We start from the raw sequence: 25,248 nt of genomic DNA on the forward strand, positions 1-25,248 counted from the left end.
AATTATACAATTACATTCGACGCATTCGACTGTGATTCCTTGAGTTAGAACGACTAAAGGAACCACTTGGACCGCATAAATTATTAACCAATTCATGCATTTTGAAATACATTTCAAATATGACTGGCTAAAAATCATAATATACAAGAAGTACACATAAATTTTATATTGTTTCATCTCATAAAAACTATTGTAGCTTAATCGATTTTGTCAGTCAGATCCTTTTACCTGTTGTATTATTTACTTACATACTTTTTAAAAGCGAAGCTTTTCTACAATTATGGTATGTCCGTACGTAACATATAGTTATTTTCGTTAATTTAGACATGTCAGAATTGTCTTATCGATTTCAAACTTTGCGTGTTGATTCCTTTAGTAGTTAGGTACGATTTAGAAAGTATAGCAACTCTATAATCATTACCTGAATGTCCGTACATCCATTTTAAACATACTGATTTTTTGTATCTTAGAATTATCCGATTCATCTGATTTTTGCTGTTTGTGATTCCTATTACATCAAGGTACAGTTTTGTTAACGAAACATCTCTATAATCAAGTCCTAAAAATGTAAGTACGTCCTGAAAAGTATCATGTATTAAAGTTGTTTGCAACAAATTTACTTACAATTTTGTTTAGTCTCATGTGTTAGTATTCCTATTATTCAGTTCTTACTCTCTACTTAAGTCTTAATGTTCGTTTGTCCTTCCATTTCAGATCTTCGCTATTATGGATGTTTTCATCGTTGTTTACATTGAGTTTATTAAACGCTTATTAATCATCAAAGGAAGTTTTTAAGATTAAGTGCTACTTAATAATCTCGCCAATGACAAGACTTGTATGGTTTTTTTTTTCATTTTGAGGTCAAATGGTTCTCGGTAATGTTTTTATTAATTTAGGAGATGCTATTCTTATCTTCCAAAAAGAAATTCCCCCTCCCTTCAATTTTTGAAAACTAAAATTTAGGCGGGTGGGTGGATCTTACCCACTTTTAAAGTGTGCAAGGCTTATGTGCTAAAATTTAAGCTTATAATATTAAATTTCCTAACAACTATGCTCATTCTTGGACCCCATACCGACTGTGGACTTAAATCTAAACATTAAAATTTATTATTAAATATAATATTTAGGGTCGCTCAACAAAACATTCTGACATCATAAAAATGAGGGATGAGGAGAGGAGGAGTGGGAAAGATAACTTCTAAAAAATAGATGGATAATCCCTCATTTTTATGACGTCACATGCTGATTTTTTTTTACGACTTTCTCCCATCACATATTAATTAGCGCAACTTTGTAGTTATGTACATATCATCATTTTATTACAGTTTATTGTTACTTTTAAATCAATATTTTGTTCCATCTTAGCACAAGTTTTAAAATCATGTTTTTAGAAAAAAATGGAGGATTCTACAGCCATGCATCCTCCACCTGTAAGCCTAAGTTAAATAAATCATTTACAATCAAAAACAGATGGAAATCTAAACCTGACCCAAACATAGCAATCCATCTTTTTAAAAGAATTTTAGAAGATCCAATGCAAGTTTAAATTTTAGGCTTAGTCGCGGCTAACGCACAGCTGCCGAGCCCTACATATATGTTCTTCACATAGCTACTGCTACAGGATTTGTGAGAAATATAAGTAGTGTAGCAATGTAAGCAAATAAAATGTAAATATACAAGTACCTAAATTATCAACGAAACCTTCTAGGCTAAGTTACTTTTCTTAGGAACATAAGTAAGTATGGAAGTAAGTACATAACCTATTTAAAAAGTAGCTGCACCACTAAAAAATAAAACTTACTTTGTATAACCGCCCAAAGTTCAACAAAATTGATGAAGAATTTTAAACTGTGACATATCAAAAATACCAAAACTGAAATAAGAAAAGAAATTAAAATCAATTTATTGAATAAATAATACTTGGTAATTTTAATAATATTTCTTTTTGTGGAATATGAGAATAGTTATCTATCGCATCTTATTATAGACTAGCGGCTGCGCCCCTAGTATCTAGGTGCTCTATATCGAAGAAATATGGAAGGGCAGAAAAATAGCCTAAATCCATACCTACCCTGACTTTTTATAAAAATAATATAGCCTAAAAAAATCCCAAGACCTATAAGTAGCTTCACTGTCAATGAGGAACATATCGGTTCAGCGGTTATCGAGATCCTTCGCTACAGACAAAAAAGAGCTTACTACTTTATATATTAGGATAGCTTTCGGAGGATGATGTAATAAAAGATTATAAGATTAAACCAGTTTTGTTATGTCTGAGAGACCGAAGGCCTGGGCTAACAAAACTGGAATTGATTTAATCATTTTATTTAGTTGTTAATGGAAAATTGTCTATACTACTATTCTTTACGTGATTTTTTAGTTTGGCTTAGAACCTGTTCTAATCCAGCGGATTTTAATCGGTTTAGAAGCCATACTAGAAAAACTTCTAAACAAAGTTAAGTATTCAAATCCATGTTTTAAAGCTTATTAAATGTTACTTTGAACTTAGCGAAGTGTTTGATATATAATTTGGAACTTAAAATTAAAAATTTGGGATCTACTGCAGTTCACAGTAAAATATTTCTGGTAACGAATATTGCCAAAAATCTATGAATTTGAAAGGCTGCAAGCTGCCAAACAGCTGAACGTACACATCATGCCAACACACTGTTTTAAGCGGCATAAGAAGGACTACAAATAATCTGGAATAGCCATAAATCAATAATACATAATTATCTCGCAGTGCAGAGAAATGCGCAAAAAAGGCCTATTTTACGCGTTTTTTCTTCAGTGAAGCTTTCCCTGTGCATCATTGGATCTTGGCTATTCCAGATTATTTGTAGGCCTTCTAATAACGCTTTAAATGGTGTGCGGGTATGATCTGTACGTTCAGCCGTTCGGCAGCTAGCAGCCTTTAAAATTCATAGATTTTTGGCAATATTCGTTACCAGCAATATTTTACCGTAAACTGCAGTAGATCCAAAATTTGGTATACGAAAATTGATTTAAATAATAAACCTTTTAACTACTTTATTAAAATTTATAAATGATATAGCACTTGATAAAAACTATTTTGCCTTGCAGTTACAGTTTTTATTTTTTGCAAAAAGTGAATGTAAAGTATAGTATAAAGTAACTTTGAGTTTAATTTTTTTTTCTTCAATTTTCATAAAAAATGGGTCTTAAATACGATCCTATACCTGATTTTTCAGAATAGCTGAGAACTGGTTTTTAATCTAGCGGAAATTAATCGGTTTCTAAGCTATTTTGGAAAATTGTTTACCTATAACAGTCAAAACCGTTGCAACAACCATTTCTCTCTTTTGTTGACCTAAAATCAAAATTGAGATTATACTAATAGCGGAGACGTGCTAGCGTTTAATTTTGAGGGGGTTAAAATGATGGGTTTCAAAGGTTTGAGGGGGGTAATCTAATATATTTTTAAAAATTTTGAGGGGGTTAAAATAATGGTTTTAAAGTTTGAGAGGAGCTAACACCTATTTATCCCCAACTGTTGATGTCTAAATATGTGAGTTTTTGCTTAAATCAAAAAATCTCTAAAACTGGATGACCAATGGGGTTGTCAGATATGTTTTTATATGTTATTTTCCATATCAAGGCGCTGAGAGTAGTATGTATTTCCGTTTGGTGACGAAGACGAAAAAAATCCCTCAATAAATTTGCATGTTACGTCATAAAAACGAGGGATTGTCCATCTCTATTTTAAAGGTTTTCTTTTCCACTCCTCCTCTCCGCATCCATCATTTTTATGACGTCATTGAGGGACTTTTTTCGTCTTCTTTGGTGACATAAGCTTGCATGACATTGTAAATTTCTTATGATAGGAATCGAAATATTGCAATAATAGACGGAAAGTCAGTAGAATGAAAATAATAAGTCATAGAGTAGAAGTGTATTGATCTAAATAAACAGTCATGGCTTTATAGATAGATAGACAAACAGACATACTTATGGATAAAGTATAATACAGTATTAAATAAAATTCTCACAAGAAAATATAAAGAAATGCATATAAAGGATGAGCGAAAAAATGAGTAGTCTTTAAAAATTGCGCGGCTTGTGTTAATTGTAAAAAAAGGTACGCATACTGTTAGAAGAACCGCTATGAAGACTACTTTTAGGAAATATAAATGCGATCCGTGTGCTACACATAGTTTAGGAGCTACGTGTTAAAATGTCCCAACTGACTTAAAACTTTTTTTTACACCCCCTTTAGATACACATAACAGACATACGTACAGAAAATACAAGTAAAATCTAGAGAAGCTTCACTACAAAATTAATTTGTCCTACCTGACGAATTAATCAACTGTCGTCGGGCTCTGAAAACAAACAAAAATTAATTATTTTTGAGAAAAAAAATCAAGAAGAAAAATCTCTTTAAATAGACGACAAAAAATCCCTCCACCCCCCATTTATAAGTTACTAAATTTGAATTTTTAATTTTTAAATTCTTCAATAAATCCAAAATAGTTTGATTTTTCTGAATTTTTATAAAGTGTGTAAAACATCAGCCATGTGACGTCATGAGGAATGAAAGGAGAAGTGGAAAAGAAAACCCCTAATAAGAGATGGATAATCAGTAATCTTAATGACGTCACATTGTTGATTTTTGAGACACTTTGAAAAGCTTCGGGTTTTTCTAGTTACAGCTCCAAGCTAGAAACGAGTTTTAAGCAGGGGAAAGGTGTAGACCATAAAGGTTAGGTTTGTTAATCCTCAAGTAAGTTCATAGTAAAAAACTTTGTTTTGACAAAATATGTTTTAATAAATCTTGATAGTACATATTATGAAAAAATATTATTTACAATTTTATAAAAAATATGGAATATGTAGGGATCTGAAGGGATAAGACAATGGCCTATGAATTAATTTACATCCCCTATGATGATACACAAGGGTACACCTTATGTAAATTGAAATTAGTGGTTGAAAAGTTTTAACACTCAACTCTATGTCCACTCCTCCCTGATAATACGTCCAATAGTATTCCTTTTGTTTTGTAACAAAAAGGACAAAAGAACCAACTTTTTGTAGATTAGCCAGCTTCGCTACTAAAAATACAAATGTTTCATTCTCGGAATCTTTTTGTTATTCACAGGTATTTATTTGCTGATACATCAAGTAGGTATGAAGAGAGAGAGAGAGAGAGATAGATAGATAGAGAGAGAGAGAGAGAGAGAGAGAGAGAGAGAGAGAGAGAGAGAGAGAGAGAGAGAGAGAGAGAGAGAGAGAGAGAGAGAGAGAGAGAGAGAGAGAGAGAGAGAATGAGAGAGAGAGAGAGAGAGAGAGAGAGAGAGAGAGAGAGATAAAGAGAGAGAGAGAGAGAGAGAGAGAGAGAGAGACAAAGAGAGAGAGAGAGAGAGAGAGAGAGACAAAGAGAGAGAGAGTGAGAGAGAGAGACAAAGAGAGAGAGAGAGAGAGAGAGAGAGATAAAGAGAGAGAGAGAGAGAGAGAGAGAGAGAGAGAGAGAGAGAGAGAGAGAGAGAGAGAGAGAGAGAGACGGAGAGACGGAGAGACGGAGAGACAGAGAGACAGAGAGAAAGTGAGAGAGTATGAAAGTATGAAAAAAAGACACTTATATAAAAAGTTGCCTATCATTAATTAGTTTATGGATAATTTATTATTTGGAAAAGAATTGGTATGACTAACTTATACTTTAGGCCAGACGGACGTAATGACAACATATTCTGCTTATAGAGATGCTATGCTTATAAAAAATGAAAATATGAAATGTTTTATTTCTAAGATGCTGAGCTTTTAAAAAAACTTATAGTGGTCCTCTCAGCAAAAATAAAACAAAAGATTTTTAAACAATATTTTTTTTATATAATTATGGCTTGTCTGTATGTCTGTCTGTGACCCCGTCAATCTGTAAAATATGTTTAGAGGTCGCACATCATTTAATAACCTATATTATATTAGTAATTTTGACCAACAAAATTCAACCTTTATAAGTTTAAATTATTGGCAGAAAACTGTGTGTACTAAAGGTATCCAAAGTTTTTTAACCCAACGAATGAATGAACGTCAATATAAAACTTTGGATAGCAAGTATATCTTCTCATAGCCTTTAAAAGTAAATCTTTTCAAACATATGTAATTTTTTTCAAATTTAAAGTAGTAAGTTTTTTTGTCTAAAGCTCAAGATTTCGCTAATTACTGAACCGATTTGGTTTTCCAATTTCGAAAGACTTTGTCTCAGAATTATTTTATTTCAAGATTAAAGTCTTTTGATGGTTTAAGGCTATTTTTTCAATCTTTAATTACTTTTAAAATATTATGTTGAAAGGAAACTGTTACTTTTTATTGTTGGAATTTTATAGAAATGCTTTGCTGGTAAATGTAATAAGCTTATAAAAATTCCCAGTTTAATTAACTAAAAGAATGTTTAATAATCTGGTTTTATTACGTTCCTTCATTTGAAATTAATTATCAACATTTTTCTTTTTAAAAAGCGAAGCTTTTCTATAATTAGGGTCGTTCCGTTACAGTTAGCTCTTTTCGTTAATTTAAACAGGTTAAATTGTCCTATCGATTTAAAACTTTGCATGCTGATACCTACAGTAAGGTACGACTTAGAAAGGGCAGCAACTCTATAATCGTTACCAGAAAGTAAGTACGTCCATTTAAAATAAGCTGATTTTTGTATGTTAAAATTATCCTATTCATCTGATTTTTTTATTACTGATTCCTTTTACAACAAGGTATAATGTTATAAGCGAAACATCTCTATAATAGGGCTCTAAAAACTTCAGTATGTCCTTAAACAGTTTTGCAACAAGTTTAGTTACAATTTTTTATAGACATATGCATATTCAGTTTATTCAGTTCTGACATTTCAGAGCTTCGCTTTTATGGATGTTGTCATCCTTGTTAAAAATAGGTTTTGTTAAGGTTTATTTGTTATTTGTTAGTATACAATTATTTTTATTTTCTAATATAAATGATGAAAGGTAAGGTATAGCTCATATAATTTATTTAGACATGTTAGAATCACCCAAATAAAATAAAAAATAGCATAGAATCCAAGTAGACGATTCTGCCTGGCTAGCCTGAAATAAAATTGGAAATTTTGAAAGTCCTAAAAGTCAGCATGGCTTTTAGTAAAATCGTATGATTTTAGAAATTATCCAGATAAATTACTAAAATTAATACCTTTTTAAATAATTTACTGAAAGCCTTACCAACTGGCATTCGACCAATAAATTAAACTTTAAATATTGGCAAAACCATATATAAAATTGAATTTAAACGTGAATTTAGTAAAAAAATGACAAACAAATATTTGGACAAAAATAATGATATTGGCACATTTGATATATTTTCTTTTTGAAAAGTATTATTTCAGTTTTGTCCAAACTGACCAATCGTACAGTTCAAGTTGGTTATTAGTTTTTTTATTGCGCAAGCGTGACTTTTCTTCAATTTTCCAAGATATATTTTAGGTTTTCAATTCTATACTTTATCTTCTTTGGAATCGCCCTAAAGATTTCAAACTTTGGATAATGATTCCAAAAACAGTTAGGTATAGTTATGCTGATAGCGACTTAACAATAACAATTTTTAAATTTTGGCAGCAGTTTCAATTCTATAATAAGCTATAAAAATTGGAAAGGATTTTAATGAATATATTAGATTTGAAATCTGCATAAAATTTTAAGGAATTTTTTTTATAAAATTCGTTTTTTGTAATTCTTTATCTATAAGCGCAAATACAAATTAAGTTAAATAATTTTGACATCTGTGATTGGTGGATTGAAAACTATCTGCGCCCTGATTGGAGAAGCTTAAGTGACGTAAATCATTCAACCAATTAGAGCGCAGGTAGTTTCCAATCCACCTATCCTATTGGTCAAAATTTATAAACTTAAATTGGATTTGCGCTTTTAAATAATGAATTATATAAAAAACGAATTTTATAAAAAATCCTTAAAATTTTATGCAGATTTCAAATCTATTATATTCATTAAAATTCTTTCCAATTTTTATAACTTATCCTATAATCTTAAATTTAGAAACAGTAATTTTTCGTAACCAAAAACGTCCAATGGGGGGGGGGGTAAAGGGGTAATTACCCCCCCCCCCTCTCAAGTTGGATGCATTGTTTTTTGTAACCTTCACTATATATTAAGAATCAATTAAGCGTTAATGGAAGTATATTTTATGTAAGATTTATCTGTAATTAATGAATATTTGTTTTTTTTTAATAAGCAAAGCTACTCTTTAAATCTATAAAATAACTTTTTTTGTGTTATATTTTGTTTTTACATTTTATCTCTTTTATCATGAACTCTAATTTTCCTTTCTTTTTTGCTCATTTGTGCGATTTAGTTTTAAAATGGATTTCTTTGAATATTGAATTAGTTGTTACTATATTTGTTAACGTTCGTCTGTCTTTTCTCTCTGACTGATTTGTTAAGCCTCGCTATTATGTATGTTGTAATCCTTGTTCGTTCCTTACTTATAGTTACAATCTAATAGTAATTGTATAATAGTATTAATGTTTTACTATACATTTTTATTATATTCTTTTAATTATTTTCTTTTAATAAATTGTCGAATTAATTTCTTTCTTATAAAAAAAGTTTAAGCTGGCCAAATGAGGAATAGTTTTTTTGTCGCATCGTATTATGTTCAGCTTTCCGCGGACATTAAAAATTAAAAATTGTAAGATTAATAAAAACAGTTCTTTTATAGCCCCGAGGGGCCAAAGGCAAGGTTAACAAAACTGTTGTTAAAATTATAATTTTTATTTTATATTCGTAGAAAACTGGCTATAATACGATACATAATATTTAAGTATGGCTTTTAATATTTTTTTTTCACAATTTTGGCGAATATAATTCGTCCATTGTCTTATCCCAGTAATCCCTAGTTTAAGCTAAGGTAAATTTTGAAATATAAATATTAAATGGCCTTGGTATAAAATTAATGCACCCAAACCAAATCCAATATATTCTATTTAAAACGAGGACGAAAAAAAATTAAATAGCGAAGCACAATACCACATTAGAAGACAAAGTGATTTTACGGAGATTTCAGAGCTGGATCTTTAAATCATTTTAGTGGTGAGTCAGATCGGGGTGAGCCGAATTTCAGCCAATCACAGCGCGGCATTTCATAAAATGCTGTGCTCTCATTGGTGGAAAGTTGGCTCACCCCGATCTGGCTCACCACTAAAATGATTTAAAGATCCAGCTCAGTTAAACAACTTATACAGAACCACCATTGGTATAGTGAATCTTCTAGCAAAAATTCAGTTGTCTATCGGAATTAAATAGATAGAAGCCAAGAAAATCATTTTAATAAACATTTAGACGACATCTCGAATTGTAGAATAGTTTTGCAATTAAAAATTTATATAGCCGCTATAAATTTACAAATCAGAAAAATTTCCCCACAAAATTTTGTTGAAAATTAATTCCTATTAATGCATCGTCCATTTCAATGTTTTATGGAAAACATTATTCTGATACAATAGATTATGATTTTAAAATTTCTTTTTGGTATTCTAAGATAATAAATTGAGAATTTAAAGTAATGAAAATGATTACTTAACTATAATAATGGATAGCATACGTGGATATATTGACAGGGGAAAATTTTTCGTCAATTTGGTTTGCTAACAAGGACCTCATTTATTGGACAGTTAGTTTATTTAATTAGAAATGGAGGGGATGTGGCCAATGGGATGGATCGGTTTTGTTGATTTAGCCAGCTTCGAGTATTACTTTATTTGAGTAAATGAATATCTGGTGCAATATATAAAAACTAGCGGCTTCGCTTAGCCTCTAGGCGCTTTGCCCCAAGAGGTAATTAAAAAAAATATATGAGCTGCAACCACTAATAATTAAAATGCTTTTTTGTTTTTTGGGGGTTTGGGGTGTTTCACCCCCCAAGAAATTAGCTTAAAACCACCACAGGACCAATAGATATATTTCCTGAAGAGTAAAATCCAATCGGTTCAGTGGTTGTCGAGATCTTAAACTTCAGACGGACGGACAGACATCAAGCAACTTTGTATTATTGTAGTAGTATTATATCTGGTGCAACATTCATATATAAATATATGGAAAACTATCTGCCATGATATTTTTCTAAATTCCTGAATAAACAAGGATGACAACATCTATGAAAGCAAAGCACTGAGACGGTAGGACAAACGGACATTAACACTTGTATAGTGTCAGAACTGAATAATCATAATATATATGTATAAGAGTCAAAGCAAAATTGTAAGTAAATTTGTTGAAAAACTGCTTGATTCAGGATAATGTTTATGTACATACCCACATTTTTAGGAGTTGATTATAGAGTTGCTTCGCTTCTAACATTATACTTTGTTGTCCCAGGAATCAATATACCAAAAATCTAATCAATCGGATGATTAGATCACATAAAAATCAACATGTTTAAAATGGACGTACGGACATTTTGGTGATAATATATATAGTTGCTACGCTTTCTAAATCGTACCTAACTATTAAAGGAATCACCATGCAAAATATGAAATTGGACAATTCTAACATGCCTAAATTAACGAAAAAAGCTATCCGTTCCGGGCGGACGTACGGACGGACCGACACTATTTATAGAAAAGCTTCGCTTTTAAAAATGAGAAGTTCCGTCAAAATATTTACAATATTTATCTAAATATTGTAAATTCAGTTTTCAAAATATGAAAATTAGTAAATTAGCATGAAGTCAGAGATTTTAAGGGATCAGACTAATTATAAAAACATCCCTTCTGTAGCTTAAAATTTCTATCCCAAAATTAAAGAAAATACAATATGTTTTACTTTTGACTAGAGGAAAAGTTGATTGCAATGGAAATTTTTGTTTGAATTCCCACTCTTTAGATGAAAAAACAGCAATTTAAATTTTCTATTTTCTTTGATCCTTAAAGTACAAATATGATTAACATAAATTAAAAGTACTTAATATTTTAGTTTATGTTAAATTTAACTTTTAAAGTATTTTAGTATTACAATATAATTAACCAAGGATAAATTGATATAGGTAGCGCAGCCGCATGGGATAAAAATACTAACCTTATAGCCATAAAAATGGCGCAATTCAGGTAAGATAATGACACTAAGGGCACTAAGTGGAGTAGAAGGATGGACATCACTGTAGACACCTAGTGACAAATATATCAACTATATTTTCATACAAATAATTCAGATAAGATTAGGATACTAAGTAGAGTAGAAGGATGGACATCACTGTAGACACCTAGTGACAAATATATCAACTATATTTTCATACAAATAATTCATATAAGATAAAGACACTAAGTAGAGTAGTAGGATATAATACATCACTGTAGACACCTAGGGACAAATATATCAACTATATTTTCATACAAATAATTCAAATAAGATGTATGCATCAAATTAACTTTTAAAAACATCTTTTTGACACTAATGTAAGATAATTTTGATAATAAATCTATTGATCTCTTCTCAAAGATAGATGTATAATTTTCCAAGAATTAAAGCTTAAGCTTTAGCTTTATTTTATCTCTGTGGGGAAAAAGACCAAATAAAAAAATAATCCTTTGATTTTGTGTTTAAAATGAAATTATGAAATTGACCTGAAACCAGATCAAAAGCAGGGAGGAATATTTCATTTAAAAAATCTCTTTTGCCTCTTTTTTTTATCTGAGATTACAATGCCATAAAAAAAACATTACATTTTGCCAAAGGAAATATTTATGAAAGTAAAATAGTTTTTCTGGAGATTTATTATACCTTGTTGGGTGAAAACAAACCTACTTCCTACAAAGGCTCTTAGTGTGTTTATTGTTTACTGCTTAATCCCTTAAACAAATAAGTGGACCAGAACCCCCCCCCCCCCCCCACCTCAATTTGATTATTTTCCACCCATGGACATAAAATAAACATAAAGTCTATGTAATTTAATTAAAAGATTTGTTTGTGCTTCACTTTTAACTGGAGGGAAATTGCCGTGGTTTCTTTGTCTTAATTCTACGTTATGAATAATTAATTGTATTCGTCTGCAATTTTAAAGAGGGAAAGACGATCTGAAGTATTTTAAGTTTTCCCAGTCAAACGGTTTATTGAAATAAAATAGCTCTTACGCACAAAAAATTAAATTTCAAAAATAAGTTATAATTAAATATAGATTAAACCTTAAAATTTGCAGTATAGAATAATATTGACTTTTAATATAGAATTAAAATCATAACACATTAACAAATTCTTATGAAGTCTTCAGAAAAACATTTTAATAAAAATTGTTTTTCATCTAATTTTAAAGTTTTTAGAAATTAGTTTAAATGTAATTGCGAAACAAATTAAATTGAACTTTAGAAAGTAGTATGTTGTTTGTTTCTTTCTTTCTATTGAATGTTTGTCTGTCTAGTTAACTATATATCTTTCTTTTTAGCTATTAATTTAGCTATCTATGCCTTTCTATCTAGCTTGACGGTAGATGTCTTCTTATATTAATAGAAAAAGAACCAAGATATTTTTTATCAATCTATTTATCTAATTTATTCATCTATCTTACGAGCTCTTTATCTATCTAGCTACCTATCTATCTTAGTACCTGGCTGTATAATGGATGTCTTCTCATTTCAGTAGGAAACGGAATCAATATGGACATATTTGCTACCTATCTATCTTTGTACCTGGCTATATAATGGATGCCTTCTCATTTCAGTAGGAAAAGGGACCAAGATGGACATATTTTCGATACTGACACTTCCATTTGACGATATTATAGATCTAAAAATGAAACAATGTTAAAATAAATCATTATTCAGTGCTGAGTACTTTTTAAATGGTAATTAAACAGGGGGTATAACATCCATAAGTAGCGAAGCTCAAATATTATTAATATATATCGGAAAAAAGTATTATAGAGCAGTGTCATACAATAATCATTAAACTTGATTAAATAGGGAAAGTACCCTTTAAAATCACAAAAACTTCAAAATCTAGAAACCGATCTAGCACCCCAAATAACAAACAGATGGACAACACATATGTCATAAAAAACACTAAAAATTTCATCTGTCTATCTTGTCTATCTGATTTAGGATCCGAGAGAATCACGTTTCCCCCATAGCGTTACGGACTGACGGACATACAAAGTGAATTATAAAGTAGCTTGGCTACTAACAGCTATGTGACATTTATTACAAAACTTTACTTGACACGACATTTCAAAACATGTAACTAATAAGTTACGTAGCCTAAAGGCTAGAGGCACATTCAATATCCTATGTTATAAAGTAGTAAGATTTTTTTTGTCAGTAGCGAAGGATCTCGCTAACCACTGAACCAAAATGGTTCTCCTCTATAGTCTTATATGTTCTGGGAAGAATTTTAACTATTTTTTAGAAAGGTATTTCCACCCTCTCAAAAAAAATGCCTCCAGGCCTCCCCCACCCAAAAAAGCAGCTTACAGTGCCTAATAAAAATAAAGCAATACAATGACCAATGATTTACCATTGGTCAATATAAATGTAAACTGGCCTATCATAGGTCATTTGTAATATATGACGTCAATTTTTTATAAGCACTATCAGCTGATTAAAAAAATATTTTTTACTTTTTCTTTTTAAAACTCAAATTGAAAAAACTTTTCTCATTTTTAGTGCTCTTAGGGGCGCAGCCGCTAGTGATATATAATACATTATTTAATATGACATTTCCGTAGTATATACAGATTAATGCCAAAAGCAAGTAAGAACATTAGTCTGAGAATAATGTAAATGTTATAAATTAATTATAGAGGCGCAGCTACTCTTAATATAGAATTTCCTTGTATATGTCTCATATTATTATAAAAAAATTTCTCGTATTTATTCAAATCCAGTGGATAGGAACCGGTTTTCATCAATACGAAAAAACTATGTCTAGCATCGTATTATACCCAGTTTTCTACGAATATAGGAATGTACAAGCTTAAGATTAAACCAGTTTTTTAGCCCATGCCTTCAGCACCTCGGGGCTAAAAAAAACTAGTTTTAATCTCATAATTGTACATTCTATATCCGCGGAAAGCCGTTTATAATACGATGCGAGAAATAACTATTCTTAAATCTTTTGGGATATAGGAGTTATGGCACTTTGATAACGGCTTACATGCAAACGGTTCATTAGAACTGGGGGAAAAAAGGATGAAAACATCCATAAAAGCGAAGCTCCAAAATAAGATTGTATGACAAACCAACATAAATACTTGCTCAGAACTTTATAAACAGAGTATGATTGTCTAAACAAAATTGTATATAAATTTGTTGCAAAATTGCTTACTGTTTTAGAACATACTTACATTTTTGGACTTAATTATGGAGTTGAAAAATCAGGTAAATAGGATAAATATATTATACAGAAAATGTTTTCAAATAATGTTATATTATAAGAGTATTTAGAAATAAATGTGAATGTTAAAATAAATTACCTATGTGCAACAATTTCTTTCAGTTCGTATTCAAGAAACCTAAAAAAATATTTCTTTCGTTAGAATTTTAAGATTTTTTATGCCTTTTGTTAATTATATTATAATTTATACAGTTATATTTTGTCTTTCAACTGGAAATGTTATTTTAAACATAGAGAAACAAAAAGGACAATTTTATGTTGAAAATTATTTGCCTAAGAAGCTAAAACATCAAAACGTTTAAAATAAACTTGTATATTTCTTTTGGATATTGTGAGAGATTCTCGCATACCCTGATCCAATGTTTCTCCCAGCAGGCTAATATAACGATACCCCTAAGTCATACTCCTGACCATGGAGGAACATATTGACCAAAATCAACATCAGTTTTCGACAAAAAATCCTAAGTTACAATATCCACGTATTCTATACGCACTTTGTAAATTTTGAGTATTTTACAACACTTTGAATTTAACAAAGCATTTAAAATACCAGGGGTAGCTATTCTAAACCAACAATTCTACAAAAAATCACCAAACCTTAGAAAGTATCTTGTTTAATATTTTGTTCTTTTAATTTAACTGAAGATGGATGGGAAAGAAGGGGAGAAAAGGGGAATGGGGTTGTGGGGAAATTTTCCTTTAGAGTTGTTTGTCAGAATATTATTCCCTTGTCCCTGCAAAAATACTTCTTTGAATTGACAATAAAATCTTTAAGAAACATACATTAATATGAATGTAAAAATATTAAATGAAAAAGGACGACATTATTTAAAAAAAAACACTACTATTATAAAGATTCAAAATATGATAAAACAAGGGAAGGGAAGCGTACCTTGAGTCATTTGTCGTGCTCTTTGTGAAATTTCCTGTGCTCCCTTAACCTTATTCCAATGTAAGAGAAAAGACGACATTTCTTCTAACTTTATTTCCGATGTTGCGGCATTCACGTGCGAGAGCGAGACACTATCCAAAGTCAGCTTACCTAGCACTGTTGATAAATACAGAGAATAGGAAGATAAACAGGGTTAAGAAAAGTCCTATCCTTGGAGGCACCTAAAATAAAATATAAGAATATATAAAGAGTTTTTGTCTATCTGTCTGTAAACTAAACCTCTGTCTTTTTAACTGAGTATCTGTCTGTTTATCTATGTCTTTAACTTTATATGTCTCTCAGTCTATTTGTCTGTCTGTTTGTCTGTCTGACTGTTTGCCTGTCTGTCTGTCTGTCTGTCTGTCTGTCTGTATGTCTGTCTATGTGTCTATCTATCTATCTATCTATCTATCTATCTATCTATCTATCTATCTATCTATCTATCTATCTATCTATCTATCTATCTATCTATCTATCTATCTATCTATCTATCTATCTATCTATCTATCTATCTATCTATCTATCTATCTACCTATCTATCTATCTATCTATCTATCTATCTATCTATCTATCTATCTATCTATCTATCTATCTATCTATCTATCTATCTATCTATCTATCTATCTATCTATCTATCTATCTATCTATCTATCTATCTATCTATCTATCTATCTATCTATCTATCTATCTATCTATCTATCTTTTTTATCTGTCTATCTGTCTATTTATCTATTTGTCTATCTGTCTGTCTGTCTGTCTGTCTGTCTATCTATCTATCTATCTATCTATGTATATACCCTAGTATGAGGTCTGCAAACACAGATAAATCTCTCCATAGCTACAGCCATTGTTGTGTATATACTCGCTGTTAGGGAGATCTTAATAATCAAACCAATAATATTTCTAAAAATCAATATTTTATTATAAAAGATGCAAAAGAACTTTTTAAAAAATTAAATGATCAAAAGTTGTTTGACTTAAAAAACAAGAAAGTGATGGGAAAAAATGGTTGTCAATATAGGTTGCTAACATGGAATTCATTTTTTGGTCAATTAGTTAATCCAGTAGAATCAGAGGGGATGGGGGTAAAGATGCTGCGAGTTTCACTTCATAAGAGAATATGAAAATCTGGTGTAACATCCCAGTAATAATATATCCATTACTGCATATGACTATATGTAAGCTTACCTGTTCAAGGGGTAGTAAGTTAGGTATGTTGCAACATCCATGTAATACTATATCCATTACTGCATATGACTATATGTAAGCTTACCTGTGCAAGGGGTAGCAGGTGAGGTATAAGTCTTGGCATCAAGTACATATCGTAGTACACTGAGAGGCGAGGTACACTGAAAAAAAAATATTTATAATTTTTTAGTGGCTTCGTTACTAGAAGAAAGGGGCGATTATATTTGTAAAAGCCCAAATAAGTTTCTTTTAATCAGTAAGAATGTGGGGAGGGAGAATTTTTTTAGAATTTAGTGACGCACCTTTTGCAAAATTGTCTAAAACATACCAAGATTTAAGTATCCCAAAAAAATAACTTTTCAATGTATTCCATAATTATTGGCAATAAAGTAAATATTTCTTTTTTAGAACAGAAATGTTATTTTATGAGATATTAAGGTTAAATATTTTTTTCTTATATGTACAATATATTATGATGATGATGAATGTATTACATTGTCTTAGTAACTGTATTGTATAAACATATCAAGATAATCTATACTCGATCAACTGAAAATTGATTTCCCATTTGTTCCATAAAATCCGAAGTTGTACGACAGATATCCCAACTATTGCAAAAGCTATTTTCAGCTATATCATCATTAATTTATAAATAAATAATAAGACGACTTATTATACAATATTGAGATAGGATGAGGGTGATACGTACAAAATCGGAAACTAAGGTTCAGCTGACCCTATAATCATAACCAAATGGTTATTGTTTATTTGCACTAAAGAATTATATCAGCAAATCAAAATAAAAAATGTTTGGTCATAATCGTTATTAATTTGACTATCGGCCTCTTTGATTCTATGTAAAAATACCCTCAAATAGATACATTAATTGGATTGGCGGTTAGCGATATCTTAAAGGACAGCCAAAAGTACAATGTATTAAGAATATATATATTCTCTTTAAAGTTTCTATTTGAACATGGTAGATTCTCTCTAATCAATACATATCCACAATCACATACTTCAATAAGCAATTAACAACACGGATGATACATTTGAGTAAAACACTAGAGGGAGAAAGGGTTAAATAACTGTGTCTCCCCATCGAATCAACCTTGTGCAACCTTTCTATTGGGTCATTAAAATCAACCAATGGTGTCGCTTATATTAACAAAGCCAAGTCGCAGAAAATAATTTAGAAGCAGACGAAAGAGGTCTTTAAAATGAAGGGAGGTAGTTGTCTGTTTATACATCTATACTATAGATCTAGAGGCCTAAAGAAAAAATTGAGATGGGGTGGGGGGTTGGGGGAGTTCAACCCCCCAATATTTTAAATTTTTAGTTTTGAAGAGAAAAAGTAAAATACTTTTTTTTCTTTGGGCGTTTTCTCTTGGGAGGGTAGTGGAACCCTTCCTCTAAATAGTTATAAACCTTCCTAGGACCTATGAAAATCTAAGAATAGTAGCTGATTGTATGTATGCATGACCCTTATTTTAAAAAAAATCTGGGATGTTCGGTCTTAACACTTTAAGATAGCTCTTTATTGGTCCTATACAAAGACCCCCTTGAAGAGAATTTTTTTATGTTACATATGCCTTTTGTAATGCGCTTGCCGTAGCAGCAGTCAATCTTTTAATTCGTCTAAGAAGGTTATAGTTTTACCTGAAGATTAGAATAGTAAGAAATAGACACACAGAGTCCCAGGCCAATAAGGAGGTTACAAGCACTCTACAAATATGAAACTCTAGTTAATAAGAAATAGACACACAGAGTCCCAGGCCAATAAGGAGGTTACCAGCACTCTACAAATATGAAACTCTAGTTATAAGAAATAAACACACAGAGTCCCAGGCCAATAAGGAGGTTACAAGCACTCTACAAATATTAAACTCTAGTTAATAAGAAATATACACATAGAGTCCCAGGCCAATAAGGAGGTTACAAGCACTCTACAAATATTAAACTCTAGTTAATAAGAAATAGACACACAGAGTCCCAGGCCAATAAGGAGGTTACAAGCACTCTACAAATATTAAACTCTAGTTAATAAGAAATATACACATAGAGTCCCAGGCCAATAAGGAGGTTACAAGCACTCTACAAATATTAAACTCTAGTTAATAAGAAATAGACACACAGAGTCCCAGGCCAATAAGGAGGTTACAAGCACTCTACAAATATTAAACTCTAGTTAATAAGAAATATACACATAGAGTCCCAGGCCAATAAGGAGGTTACAAGCACTCTACAAATATTAAACTCTAGTTAATAAGAAATAGACACACAGAGTCCCAGGCCAATAAGGAGGTTACAAGCACTCTACAAATATTAAACTCTAGTTAATAAGAAATAGACACACAGAGTCCCAGGCCAATAAGGAGGTTACAAGCACTCTACAAATATTAAACTCTAGTTAATAAGAAATATACACATAGAGTCCCAGGCCAATAAGGAGGTTACTAGCACTCTACAAATATTAAACTCTAGTTAATAAGAAATGGACACACAGAGTCCCAGGCCAATAAGGAGGTTACCAGCACTCTACAAATATTAAACTCTAGTTAATAAGAAATGGACACACAGAGTCCCTGGCCAATAAGGAGGTTACCAGCACTCTACAAATATTAAACTCTAGTTAATAAGAAATGGACACACAGAGTCTCAGGCCAATAAGGAGGTTACCAGCACTCTAGAAATATTAAACTCTAGTTAATAAATCTAAAAATGGGACCAGTTATGACAATAAGTAGTGTTGCAATAAAAAGATATTATTTCATGTATATTTTTTTTTTATTTTTACAGGACAATTATGACCATTAGTAGCGCCAAAACAAAAATAGTTATATTGATATCTTAGATTTAAAAATTAATTATGAAAATTTGTCACTTTCAAGTTTTCTAATTCTTGAGCAAAACAAGAAATTAGAAGTATTATAAATTATTGATAGCACAAATGAAAGCTGTTTTAGTGATATCCATTAACAGATAAACAATGACATCACAACTTCTTATTAAAGATTGTAATTTTACCTAAAAATTGGTTTCAGATCAAGCTCTGTTTTTCTTAGCGTCATGGTTGTTAAAATATTACCTAAAAATAAATAAAATATTACCGAAAATGTTTAATTTTTAACAAACAGGCATAAATTACTCAAATATCTTTTTTATGTTGCTAAATCTGGATAACATCTAGAGGTTATGTACACTTAAAATTATTAGTCTGGTGTATCTAAACTTGGATAACCTCTAGAGATGATGTACACTTAAAGTTATTATTTTAGTGCACCTGAACCTCGATAACCTCTAGAGGTGATGTACACTTAAAATTATTGTTTTGTTGTACCTGAACCTAGATAACCTCTAGAGGTGATGTACACTTAAAATTATTGTTTTGTTGTACCTGAACCTAGATAACCTCTAGAGGTGATGTACACTTAAAATTATTGTTTTGTTGTACCTGAACCTCGATAACCTCTAGAGGTGATGTACACTTAAAATTATTGTTTTGTTGTACCTGAACCTAGATAACCTCTAGAGGTGATGTACACTTAAAATTATTGTTTTGTTGTACCTGAACCTAGATAACCTCTAGAGGTGATGTACACTTAAAATTATTGTTTTGTTGTACCTGAACCTAGATAACCTCTAGAGGTGATGTACACTTAAAATTATTGTTTTGTTGTACCTGAACCTCGATAACCTCTAGAGGTGATGTACACTTAAAATTATTGTTTTGTTGTACCTGAACCTAGATAACCTCTAGAGGTGATGTACACTTAAAATTATTGTTTTGTTGTACCTGAACCTAGATAACCTCTAGAGGTGATGTACACTTAAAATTATTGTTTTGTTGTACCTGAACCTAGATAACCTCTAGAGGTGATGTACACTTAAAATTATTGTTTTGTTGTACCTGAACCTAGATAACCTCTAGAGGTGATGTACACTTAAAATTATTGTTTTGTTGTACCTGAACCTGGACAAGCTCTAGAGGATGTTTATCCATTATTATTTTGGTAAACCTGAACCTGGATAAAATCTGGAGATTTTGGTGTACCTAAACATTGATAACATCTGGAGGTGGTGTGCTCTTAAAGCTATTATTTTATTTTATACCTGAACCTGTATAAGCTCTAGAGGATGTTTACACATTTATATCTATTTTGGTGTACCTGAACCTGTATAACCTCTAGAGAATGTTTACACCTTAATATCTATTTTGGTAAACCTGAACCTGTATAACCTCTAGAGGATGTTTACACATTTATATTTATTTTGGTGAACCTGAACCTGTATAACCTCTAGAGAATGTTTACACATTTATATCTATTTTGGTGAACCTGAACCTGTATAACCTATAGAGGATGTTTACACATTTATATTTATTTTGGTGAACCTGAACCTGTATAACCTCTAGAGAATGTTTACACATTTATATCTATTTTGGTGAACCTGAACCTGTATAACCTATAGAGGATGTTTACACATTTATATTTATTTTGGTGAACCTGAACCTGTATAACCTCTAGAGAATGTTTACACATTTATATCTATTTTGGTGAACCTGAACCTGTATAACCTATAGAGGATGTTTACACATTTATATCTATTTTGGTGTACCTGAACATGTATAACCTATAGAGAACGTATGACCAAACAATCTTTTTGATTGAAAAACCCTTATCGGAAAAGCAAATCAGCAATACGTTTTAATCGTCTTTAGTTATGACACGGTCTAAGCTATATTTATACGTTTAGCAAGCAAACATCCCATTACTTTATATTAATGATATCTATAATACAAAGTAGAACGATGTATGTCTGATTGTCTCTGTGTCTGTTTGTTTGTAGCGAAGGATCTCGCTAACCGCTGAACCGATCGGGTTCTCCTTTACAGGGTAGCTTCTCATAGGTCCCGGGAAGGTTTTTAACTATTTTCTTGGGGGCTGGGACACCCCAAACCCCCCCCAAAAAAATTAAAAATACCCCTCCTTCAAATTTATTTTTTATTTTTTAAAACTAAAATTAAAATCGTGGGGTCGACTACCCCCCCCCCCCAAAAAAAAATAAAAAATTTCTCCCCCCAAAATTAAAAATTTTTTTTTTTTTTAAATCTAAAATATTAAAAATTGGTTTGATTAAACCTCTTGGGGCAAAGCCCCTACAGGCTAGGGGCGAAGCCGCTAGTACTGACATAATCTACTTGTTTAATTTATCTCTTGAGAGCATTTAAGTATTTAAAGTACAGGTGACTGTCATGGATAAAAGAATTTAAAATAAAATATTTTCGGTTATGGCTTCGAAACCGATTGATATCGGGTAAATTAGAACTGTTTCTCAGACATACTGAAATATCCAATTACAGACAAGTTTTCACGAATATTAACATAAAACTAATCCCAATTTTCTTAGCATAGAAAATTCTGCTATTTAAAAATACAATTTATTAAATTTATGAGATAATTCCAATACTGTTTATATTTAATTGGTGGAAATGTTAGAGGCAAAACAGAGATTCATTGGATGCAAAATATATTCAATTAACCTACTCCTGTACCCTTAATTAAAAGCACAGTTTAAATTGTGCATTTACTAATGGCTTCAACTTTGCAGACAAAAAGTGCAGATAATCTATTTGTGATAAATGTACAGTCGGAAATAAATTAGTCTTTCATTTAATTGCACGACCTTTGTTTGGAAGCACTATTTTTGTATACGAATTAATTGCACCTGCTTCGGACAAAGGCTTTTCCTTATCAATTGGCTTTTTACAGCTTTAGCATTTTCCATAGAAAAACGGAATAAATAATGTATATGACCTTTTATGTTCGTTTCTTGGAGCAATTTAAACTGTGTAAACCTTTGAAATATTTCTTGAAGATCTGTAACAGTACATACGAAATAAAACTTGATAAAGTAGAATCTTTAGCTGAAAACTTTATTAATATCATTTTGTGTTTGTTTTTGTTTTTGCTTTTCTAATTCTTTTTAATAATTTTTTTCTTATCATAATAAAGCAAGATACGTTTTTGATAAAAAAAAAATAGGCTGCTATCTTATTGTCATATTTTTCAGGGATCGGAAGCCGCGCGTAAGCCGCGTGTAAGCCTCAGTGAAATCGTCATTTTATCACTATAAAATTTAGCTGGATGTATAAAACTGTCTCTTTAGTAGACAATCCTTCTTTCAAAAATTTCTTTTTCTGCTCACAAGTAGGTTTAAAACTGAGGCTTATGCGCAGCTGAGGCGCGGCTTCCGAACCCTGATATTTTTAATGCTTATTTTAGGTTAGGTTATTTACAGTAAAGGTTGAAAACGCCCCGAAGGGAAATTTTTGGGTCCCTTACCTCACCTCTGTTGTAGTTAGTCATTATCAAATTATCAAATATATCTGTAAATAAAACAGTACCCTTCATATGTATCTGCTATTGTTTACCCTTGCGAATTTGATCACTGTCCAAATGTGATAACATGCAGAACTAAACGCACATCTCTAATAACAACGATTTGATGATTTTTGGTCAACTGAATTTGAGTTGTCAATTGTGTACATAGTTTCCTCGGTGTTTCCTCATCCTATCTCAATATTTACCACTAGCTACAAAAGCTTTAAACCTCCAAAAAAATCTAAATTTGAAAAATTAAAATTTCGAATTTAAATTTTTTTGTTGTAGTTTTTTAGCTAGTTGTGAATATTGAGATAGGATGAGGAAACACCGCGGAAACTATGTACACAATCGGCAATTTTGATTTTTTTGAAGTTTCAAGTTTTTTAGCTAGTAGTAAATATTGAGATAGGATGAGGAAACTATGTACACAATCGGCAATTTAGATTTTTTTGAAGTTTGAAGTTTTTTAGCTAGTAGTAAACATTGAGATAAATGAGGAAACACCGATGAAAATGTGTACATAATCGGCAACTCAAATTCAGTTGACCGATTTTTTACCGAAAAACATTATTGTCTCACCAAAAAGTCCTGGTATTCCAACAACAGGCATTAAAACTCCTTCCAACCAGTAGATTGTCTACAAATAATACAAGATTTTAAATTTTTAAATTTTTAATTTATAAAATCACAATAAATAAATTGAAATAAGAAGGGATTTAAATTTGTTTGTTTATTACTCTAGGGCTGATTTGGTTAGGGTATAACGGTTACTGGGTAGTCCCGCAGGGTAAGGTATAGACCAAATAACTCTCATATTTCCAATTTAATTTAAAAATTTGGGGGAGGGGAGGGGGGGGGGGTTTAAAAGGCAATTTGTGTGATAACACTAGAAACACTTCCGGTTAGAGATTTATCCAACTTTGAAAGTAACTTTAACAATAAATCAATTTTATGTGAGGTCAAATGTCTAGGTACATTAGATAGATATACAAATCACAGATAAATCAATGATGATAACATCCATAAAAGCGAAGCTCTGAAACGGTAGGACAAACTAGCATTAACACTTGTAGAGTGTCAGATCTTTATAGGCAAAATATAAATACATAAGTCTAACCAAATTTGTAAGTAAAATTGTTGCAAAACTGCTGACATACATGATTCTGATTAAGGAAATACTTTCATTTTTAGGACCCCTTCCATCATACCAACAACATAAACAAGTCCTTTTTATGAATATACATTTTTAGGACCTGATAGAGATACTTCGCTTATAACATTAAACCTTGATGTACCACGAATCATTATTCCAAAAATTATACAAGTTTTAAATGGACAAACGGCCTTTCTGGTAAGTCGAAGGCTTTCTAAAGAACACAGTAAAAGTGTCTGAATATGACGTCAGAAAAAATTAACAATTAACCAATGAGAGGGGCCGCTATATATTTTACCATTGTGAATACTGGCTTCTCATTGGTTAATTGTTAATTTTTTCTGACGTCATAGTCAGACACTTTTACTGTTTTCTTTCTAAATCGTACCTAGCTATTAAAGGAATCGTCATACAAAGTTTGACATCAATGGGACAATTCTAAATTGTTAAAATTAATGAAAAGAGCTAACTGTCCTGGACGGACGGACCATAATTATAGAAAATCTTCGCTTTTAAAACGAAAAAGATTGTGGATAGATAGATAGATAAATGTTACCGTAAGCGCAGTTTGTTCCATATTAATTGTTTCATCTTTGTGCTCTTGAAAAGACTCATTTAACTCTGATTAATTATAAAACATTTATAAATTTTGTACAAAAATAAAGTATGCTTTTATACAATCCTTATAATACAGTAACAGGATGTTTGTTTGTCTGTATTTCTGTAAGTCTGTATGTCTGTTTGTACCGAAGAATCCCGCTTACCGCTGAACCGATCGGGTTCTTCTTAACAGGGTAGCTTCTCATAGGTCCCGGGAAGGTTTATAACTATTTATGGGAAGAGTACTACCACCCACCCCACAGAAATCGACAAAAATATAGAAAATAAGAAAATGCCGCCCTGCAGACATTTTTGCAATTAGTTAAACACATAACGCAATCTAGCGGCGAAAAATATATTTTTGGTAAATAGCTGATTTTAAAATAGATTGACAAGAAACAATTTTACGTGTCACTAGAGGCCTCTAGGGACGTAGCCGCTAGTAAATAAAAATAGCAATAAGTTTTGTCTTCATAATGTTCATTTTATTACCCTTTTATTAATGTAAATAAGAATATATATAATAATTTTATTTGTTATTAAGATTATTATATTATAGTTATTATTTTTGCTTGGTTTGCTTATTGTAATGGATACAAGAAGAGATAA

The 25,248-nt window shown here is 31.1% G+C and overlaps 1 protein-coding gene across 1 annotated transcript; it reads right to left on the reverse strand.

Annotated features, from left to right (window-relative positions):
* Positions 1–1,004: 1,004 nt before the first annotated feature.
* Positions 1,005–24,656, reverse strand: LOC145328412 (FMRFamide receptor-like). The gene is made up of 14 exons (XM_080172052.1): positions 24,596–24,656; positions 23,466–23,523; positions 19,528–19,588; positions 18,160–18,225; positions 16,586–16,661; positions 16,110–16,190; positions 15,424–15,494; positions 14,461–14,499; positions 12,680–12,776; positions 11,076–11,164; positions 4,315–4,343; positions 3,284–3,331; positions 1,802–1,873; positions 1,005–1,090 (listed from the first exon to the last, which is right to left on the reverse strand). Exons 1-14 carry the CDS (start codon positions 24,614–24,616, stop codon positions 1,005–1,007), a joined length of 894 nt encoding a protein of 297 aa, XP_080028178.1. The 5' UTR covers positions 24,617–24,656.
* Positions 24,657–25,248: the final 592 nt, after the last annotated feature.

The sequence above is a fragment of the Acartia tonsa genome, chromosome 9, assembly GCF_053477335.1.
Source record: "Acartia tonsa isolate MP-2025a chromosome 9, ASM5347733v1, whole genome shotgun sequence".
Classification (NCBI taxonomy): Eukaryota; Metazoa; Arthropoda; class Copepoda; order Calanoida; family Acartiidae; genus Acartia; species Acartia tonsa.

Excerpts from the sequence above, each read along its gene's own strand:
- LOC145328412 (XM_080172052.1), bottom strand. The coding sequence starts at position 24,616 with ATGGAACAAACTGCGCTTACG. Across the intron at positions 4,344-11,075 it reads GCCATTTTTATGGCTATAAG|AGCCCGACGACAGTTGATTA; the intron begins GTTAGTATTTTT and ends GTTTGTTTTCAG. Across the intron at positions 1,091-1,801 it reads ACTTTGGGCGGTTATACAAA|ATTTAAGTCCACAGTCGGTA; the intron begins GTAAGTTTTATT and ends TTTAATGTTTAG.